Below are 7,896 nucleotides of genomic sequence, written 5' to 3'. Positions count from 1 at the left end.
AGTTTTTTAGCAAGTGTCTATGACATATCAGGACAGGTCGTTTCACTGAGCAGCCATTACGAACACAGGCTGTAAAACAGTGATCACTAAGGTCATTACAGTAAACACCATAAAAGGTAATACATATTATAAAAATCTCAACAGGCATGATACCGTCATTCAAATGGTCAGAATTGGTTAAATAAGGTTATGCATGCCAACCTATTAGGCCAGAATTAAGAGTAGGCAAAGTCATCGTGTCAGGCGAAATGTATAGCTATCAAACGTTTTACCATTGCAACGTTTGATGCTGGCTACATTCACATTCACCGCGGGAGTGCTTAGAGTTCACTGGTGGCGATGCTTCATCGCGATTGGTTATTCCCCACTATTTGTAACAATGTCATTGAGTGCCATCACTATCTTTCCTTTGCCGTACCTCAAACCGTCATGATTACCAGCTGAGAAACTTTTATGAGTTGATTTTACTCCTGATTCAGAGTTTGTCTGAGCAGTGTCTTAACTTCATCCTAAAACCTACTCTGAGCTGGGAGTTTTGTTGTCTTAAAACAGGTTAACAGGACCTTTTATCTAGCCTAGTTCACCCGTATTTTATTTTTGCCCCAAAAAATAGTGTGTATTTCCAGTAGTTTGCTAACGTTACACTGGTACATAGCTACAAACATATGAACTACTGAAAACCCTACTTGGATTTGAATTCAATTCAACTACCACTAAGCCACTAGTTAAATGACTAGCTAGTTGCACTACGTGTGTAGTTCACTCCTCGCCAACATTTCTGACAGATTTTGGTGCGGAAACTGTAGAAGATGTAATTTAAAACTCTCCGCAGACACACCTCGGATTTGGGCACGGAAATAGCCTCATCTGCTGCATCTTGAACATTTTGGAGAAAGACATTTTTTTTAACTTAGTGCTGACGCGGACTGGGAGCTGGAGCAGCCGACTGGATTGTAAACTCCACCATGTTTCTTCGGGTTTTAGTTTTAGTGGCCTTCGTTTCTAGAACAGTTTGTTATTTTTCGGAGGAAAAATATAAAGAAGAATCGAAAATTCAGCAGCCAACGATTATTATTGCGATCATTGCTCGGAACGCGGCGCATTCTTTGCCGTACTACCTCGGAGCGTTGGAGAGGCTGAACTATCCCAAAAACCGCATCTCTGTATGGTAAGTGGCAGCCATCCCGCCAGCGCCGTTTCCCTGGACGCTATTTGTTCGAATGTCCATGTATCAAACTCGCGGGCGATCAGAGGTCAATCGCATTTAGTTTAGATTAAGAATCCCACCCCTCTTCTCCCCAGTCCCCACAATCCCTTTAGAACCCTCGACCGTCACCCGCAATATAAAATAATGAGTGCTTCTGCTGCTGTAGGCTACTCTAACTTTCTTTTCCAAGTCTGTCTCTAATGCAGAGTTTATGAAAATTGCAGGCTAGGCCGACTGTTGCACTGCATTATGCAATTCTATGATTTTCATTATAATAGCCTATACTTTCCACTACAGTCCTGTTGTTACTGTATGTTTTGCACAGATGGACATTTCCATGTGATTCCACTGTAGCCCTAAAGAGATTTCCTCTTGTGCATATTACGTTTTTCGTACCGAATCATTCTGCATATTCATGAGCAACTCTTTATTAGGGCAAACGATGTTGCGTGGCTTTTCCCGATTGCATGTGTAACGTTACCACATTGGTTTATCCGATTTGCAGTGTCTTTGATTCCTAGATGTGTTGTGCTTGTATGCAAACCAAGTGGTCACGTTATACACACACTCCTGTATAAGTGCCAGACTGGTGTCTTTATTCCCCATGTCCGCAGGGCAGCTACAGATCACAACGCTGACAACACTACAGCTGTTCTGAAAGAATGGCTGACTGTCATGCAAAAGTTCTATCACTATGTGGAGTGGAGGCCCATGGAGCATCCTACGTAAGTTCAGTTTCTGTTCAGCATTATCTTGTATTTTCTAAAAGTGTGTGTGTGTGTGATTCAACATTGTCATCCAAAAAGTGTGCGTTGTTGATACAGTTGTGCATTTCCCAAAACCTAAGGCCAAGGGCTTAAAAACATCTGGTCAACATCAGCCCCTGCTTTGTTGTATAATCTTACTAGCACACCCAGACTGTAATATTTTTAAAAAATGTTGTTTATAAGGAATGTAACTTTTAAAAAAGGATGAAGAGAAAAGAGCGCTTCAAAAACAATGTTAGGGGATTACAGAGTATACTGATACAGTGTTACCTGACCTCAGTGGACTCCTAATTTGATCTCTAAGTACACTATATATACACTGCTCAAAAAAATAAAAGAACACTTAAACAACACAATGTAACTCCAAGTCAATCACACTTCTGTGAAATCAAACTGTCCACTTAGGAAGCAACACTGATTGACAATACATTTCACATGCTGTTGTGCAAATGGAATAGACAACAGGTGGAAATTATAGGCAATTAGCAAGACACCCCCAATAAAGGAGTGGTTCTGCAGGTGGGGACCACAGACCACTTCTCAGTTCCTATGCTTCCTGGCTGATGTTTTGGTCACTTTTGAATGCTGGCGGTGCTTTCACTCTAGTGGTAGCATGAGACGGAGTCTACAACCCACACAAGTGGCTCAGATAGTGCAGCTCATCCAGGATGGCACATCAATGCGAGCTGTGGCAAGAAGGTTTGCTGTGTCTGTCAGCGTAGTGTCCAGAGCATGAAGGCGCTACCAGGAGACAGGCCAGTACATCAGGAGACGTGGAGGAGGCCGTAGGAGGGCAACAACTCAGCAGCAGGACCGCTACCTCCGCCTTTCTGCAAGGAGGAGCAGGAGGAGCACTGCCAGAGCCCTGCAAAATGACCTCCAGCAGGCCACAAATGTGCATGTGTCTGCTCAAACGGTCAGAAACAGACTCCATGAGGGTGGTATGAGGGCCCGACGTCCACAGGTGGGGGTTGTGCTTACAGCCCAACACCGTGCAGGACGTTTGGCATTTGCCAGAGAACACCAAGATTGGCAAATTCGCCACTGGCGCCCTGTGCTCTTCACAGATGAAGCAGGTTCACACTGAGCACGTGACAGACGTGACAGAGTCTGGAGACGCCGTGGAGAACGTTCTGCTGCCTGCAACATCCTCCAGCATGACCGGTTTGGCGGTGGGTCAGTCATGGTGTGGGGTGGCATTTCTTTGGGGGGCCGCACAGCCCTCCATGTCCTCGCCAGAGGTAGCCTGACTGCCATTAGGTACCGAGATGAGTTCCTCAGACCCCTTGTGAGACCATATGCTGGTGCGGTTGGCCCTGGGTTCCTCCTAATGCAAGACAATGCTAGACCTCATGTGGCTGGAGTGTGTCAGCAGTTCCTGCAAGAGGAAGGCATTGATGCTATGGACTGGCCCGCCCGTTCCCCAGACCTGAATCCAATTGAGCACATCTGGAACATCATGTCTTGCTCCATCCACCAACGCCACGTTGCACCACAGACTGTCCAGGAGTTAGCGGATGCTTTAGTGGAGATCCCTCAGGAGACCATCCGCCACCTCATCAGGAGCATGCCCAGGCGTTGTAGGGAGGTCATACAGACACGTGGAGGCCACACACACTACTGAGCCTCATTTTGACTTGTTTTAAGGACATTACATCAAAGTTGGATCAGCCTGTAGTGTGGTTTTCCACTTTAATTTTGAGTGTGACTCCAAATCCAGACCTCCATGGGTTGATAAATTGGATTTCCATTGATTATTTTTGTGTGATTTTGTTGTCAGCACATTCAACTATGTAAAGAAAAAAGTATTTCATAAGATTATTTCTTTCATTCAGATCTAGGATGTGTTGTTTAAGTGTTCCCTTTATTTTTTTGAGCAGTGTATATATACACACGCCACAGTATGTGGACACCCCTTCAAATAGTGGATTTGGCCATTTCAGCCACACCGGTTGCTGACAGGTGTATAACATCGAGCACACAGCCATGCAATCTCCATAGACAAGCATTGGCAGTAGAATGGCCCGTACTGAAGAGCTCAGTGACTTTCAACGTGACACCGTCATAGATTGCCACCTTTCCAACAAGTCAGTTCGTCAAATTTGTGCCCTGCTAAAGCTGCCCCGATCAACTGTAAGTGCTGTTATTGGGAAGTGGAAACCGGCTCAGCCGCGAAGTGATGGGACACACAAGCTCACAGAACGGGACCGCCAAGTGCTGAAGCATGTAAAAATTGTCTTTCCTCGGTTGTAACACTCACTACCGAGTTCCAAACTGTCTCTGGAAGCAACGTCAGCACAAGAACTGTTTGTCGGGAGCTTCATGAAATGGGTTTCCATTGCCAAGCAGCCACACACAAGACTAAGATCACCATCCGCGAGGCCTCCCGAGTGGCGCAGCGGCCTAAGTCACTGCATCGCAGTGCTTGAGGCATCACTACAGACCCGGGTTCGATCCCAGGCTGTGTCACAACCGGCCGTGACCGGGAGGGTCCCATAGGGCGGTGCACAATTGGTCCAGCGTCGTCCGGGTTAGGGGAGGGTTTGGCCGGGGATGGTGGCTTTATTTGGCTCATTGCACTCTAGCGACTCCTTGTGGCGGGCCGGGCGCCTGCAGGCTGACAGCGATCGTCAGTTGAACAGCATTTTTCCTCCGACACATTGGTGCAGCTGGCCTCCGGGTTAAGCGGGTGGGTGTTAAGGAGCACAGTTTGGTGGGTCATGTTTCGGAGGACGCAAGACTCAACCTTCTCTCCCGAGCCCGAATTGCAGCGATGAGACAAGATTGAAATTGGGAGAAAAGGAGGTAAAAAAAAACATTTACAATGTGCAATGCCAAGTGTCGGCTGAAGTGGTGTAAAGCTCACTGCCATTGGACTCTGGAGCAGTGGAAACACATTCTCTGGAGTGATGAATCACGCTTCACCATCTGGCAGTCCGACGGACGAATCTGGGTTTGGCGGATGTCAGGAGAACACTACCTGCCTCAATGCATAATGCCAACTGTAAAGTTTGGTGGAGGAGGAATAGTGGGCTGGGGTTGTTTTTCATGGTTCGATCTAGGCCCCTTAGTTCCAGTGAAGGGAAACCTTTACGCTACAGCATATGATATTCTAGACCAGGGGTCACCAACCTTTTTGAAACAGAGCTACTTCATGGGTACTGAGTCATACGAAGGGCTACCAGTTTGATTCGCTCTTCTGAAATAACACATTTGCTCAGTTTGCCTTTAGTTATACGTTATTAATAATGATTAATGATACTCATCGACGTGAAGACACTGATCACGTTAATAATTCCGCACAATAATTATCAACAATGACAAGGTGGGAAACATATCAATATTCAGCACTTTAATCTCAGTAATTGTTACATTTTCAGATGATCACTTACATCACTACATTTTATAGGAAAAATGTCCCATTTTCACTAGCCACTGACAAACCCTTTTAACAAATCATGAACTATGTTGCACTGTGTCTCAAGTTATCAATTATGTAATGTTAGAAAAATCAACTTGTTTTTAAATAAATCTTGTCACATTTTGAACTAATGACCAAATCTGCTGCATTTTTTTAACACACTTTTAAATTGAACACAATTCTTCAATATTTTAATTCAACTTCGCCATGGCACTGCCATGTTGCCACTGACAACATCCGGTATCTGTTTCTTTGTTAGTGGGAAGACTGGCATTGGATGCTGTTCACCAGTGTATTGTAATCTGGTGTGTAACTTCACACTGCAATTGTGAGTGAGTCTTTCAGATGTGCATCAGTGAGGCGTGTTCTGTGTTTGTTCTTGAGGAAGTTCATGTCAGAAAACGCTGATTCACAGAGGTTGAACCTAACAGGCTAGCAACCTTCATAGCTGCTGTGCATACTCCACTGTACTTCTCTGTGTCAACAAGGCACCAAAAGTTTGGTGCAGCCTGGTAGGCTTTGAGGTGGAGGTCATTTTGCAATGTTATGATTTCAACCTCCACCTGTCCAGCATCCAAGTTGAACGTTGCACTTAGTTTCTCAGCAAAGAATGTTGTGTCCACATTCATGAAAGGATTGGAAATGAACGACACACATGGCTCAAGCTGATGAAGGTCACAAAACCTATTCTCAAACTCTTGCCCAAGTCTGTTTATGACTTCACAGTACTTTTCTGCAACTTGGTCAAATGTCTCAGATGCAGAAGCATTGTCTTTCAGCACAGACTGCACAGAGGGAAAGTGCAGCACCTTTTTTTTCTGTAAATCCACAGAGAAAATGTTCATCTTGGCTTTAAATGCATTTAAAGCACTTATCAGATCAACCAGTCTTACCTTTGCCTTGCAGTTCAAGTCGTTTAGTTTCCCAATAACGTCCGTCAAAAATGCAAGGTCAAGTGTCCACTCTGTGTCCTCTAGCAGTGAGACGTCTTCGCCTTTGGACTGCTTGAACTCTTTGATTTCACCCAAAAGTGTGACAAAACGAAGTAAAACTCGTCCTCTGCTGAGCCATCGGATTTCTGTGTGTAGCAGCAGGTCACCATATTCAGCTGACATCTCCTCCAATAGCACCTTGAAAATCCTGTGCTGTTTTGCTTTGGAGCGGATGTTGTTTATGATTTTTACAACGGGAGTCATCACGTGCTCAAAGCCGATCACTTTTGTTTTCTTCGCTGCGCTCGCTAGCTTACTCTCCACGATAACTGTTTTTTTCACGCGCACAATACTGACCTTTGAACTAGAGTAGGTCAGAGTTCACCTAAACTTATCTAAACTCATGTATAATGAAAATATTTTTAAGATATTGTCATTTTTAAATATATATAAATGCAAGTGTGATTAAAAAGAATAGCAACAGAATACAATTAAATTTCAGACGCAGCTCACTAGTGAGTTGTGCTATTTTTAGACCAGGCCTGCGGGCGACTTATGTGGTCCCTGGGGGCGACCTGGTGCCCGTGGGCACCGTGTTGGTGACCCCTGTTCTAGACGATTCTGTGCTGCCAACTTTGTGGCAACAGTTTGGGGAAGGCCGTTCAAGGTCCATACAGAAATGGTTGGTCGAAATCAGTGTGGAAGAACTTGACTGTCCTGCACAGAGCTCTTACCTCAACCCCATCAAACACCTTTGGGAGGAATTGGAACACCGACTGCGAGCCAGGCCTAAACGCCCGACATCACTAATACTCGTGGCTGAATGGAAGAAAGTTTCCGCAGTATTTTTTTCCAACATCTAGTGGAAAGCCTTCCCAGAAAAGTGGAGTTTTTTTATAGCAGCAAAGAGGGAAACCAACTCCATATTAATGCCCATTATTTTGGAATTTCTTTCTTTCTCTCGGAGGACCTGAGCCCTAGGACCATGCCTCAGGACTACCTGGCATGATGACTCCTTGCTGTCCCCAATCCACCTGGCCATGCTGCTGCTCCAGTTTCAACTGTTCTGCCTGCGGCTACGGAACCCTGACCTGTTCACCGGACGTGCTTGTTGCACCCTCGACAACTACTATGATTATTATTATTTGACCATGCTGGTCATTTATGAACATTTTAACATCTTGACCATGTTCTGTTATAATATCCACCCGGCACAGCCAGAAGAGGACTGGCCACCCCTCATAGCCTGGTTCCTCTCTAGGTTTCTTCCTAGGTTTTTGGCCTTTCTAGGGAGTTTTTCCTAGCCACCGTGCTTCTTTCACATGCATTGCTTGCTGTTTGGGGTTTTAGGCTGGGTTTCTGTACAGCACTTTGAGATTTCAGCTGATGTACGAAGGGCTATATAAATAAATTTGATTTGATTTGAATGAGCTGTTCGACGATCACATACTTTTGGTCATGTAGTGGGTACCTCAAAGCCATGCAGGCGGAGCTAGTGGGTACCCCCCCAACCCCATTTTTACTCTCTGTTTATCTATGCATTTTCACTTTACCTCTACCTACATGTAC

General features: G+C 45.1%; 1 protein-coding gene across 1 annotated transcript in view; it reads left to right on the top strand.

Moving 5' to 3' along the window:
• Nucleotides 1–480: 480 nt before the first annotated feature.
• LOC115159138 (procollagen galactosyltransferase 2) overlaps nt 481–7,896 on the top strand; it is a 17,034-nt gene continuing 9,618 nt past the window's right edge. Inside the window, exons 1-2 of the mRNA XM_029708575.1 lie at nt 481–1,168; nt 1,822–1,932. Coding sequence (XP_029564435.1) covers nt 966–1,168; nt 1,822–1,932 — 314 coding nt within the window. The 5' untranslated portion in view covers nt 481–965. The remainder of the gene's footprint in view (nt 1,169–1,821; nt 1,933–7,896) is intronic.

Source organism: Salmo trutta, chromosome 23, assembly GCF_901001165.1.
Source record: "Salmo trutta chromosome 23, fSalTru1.1, whole genome shotgun sequence".
NCBI classification, from domain to species: domain Eukaryota; kingdom Metazoa; phylum Chordata; class Actinopteri; order Salmoniformes; family Salmonidae; genus Salmo; species Salmo trutta.
This window is presented reverse-complemented; position numbering and strand designations above follow the sequence as displayed.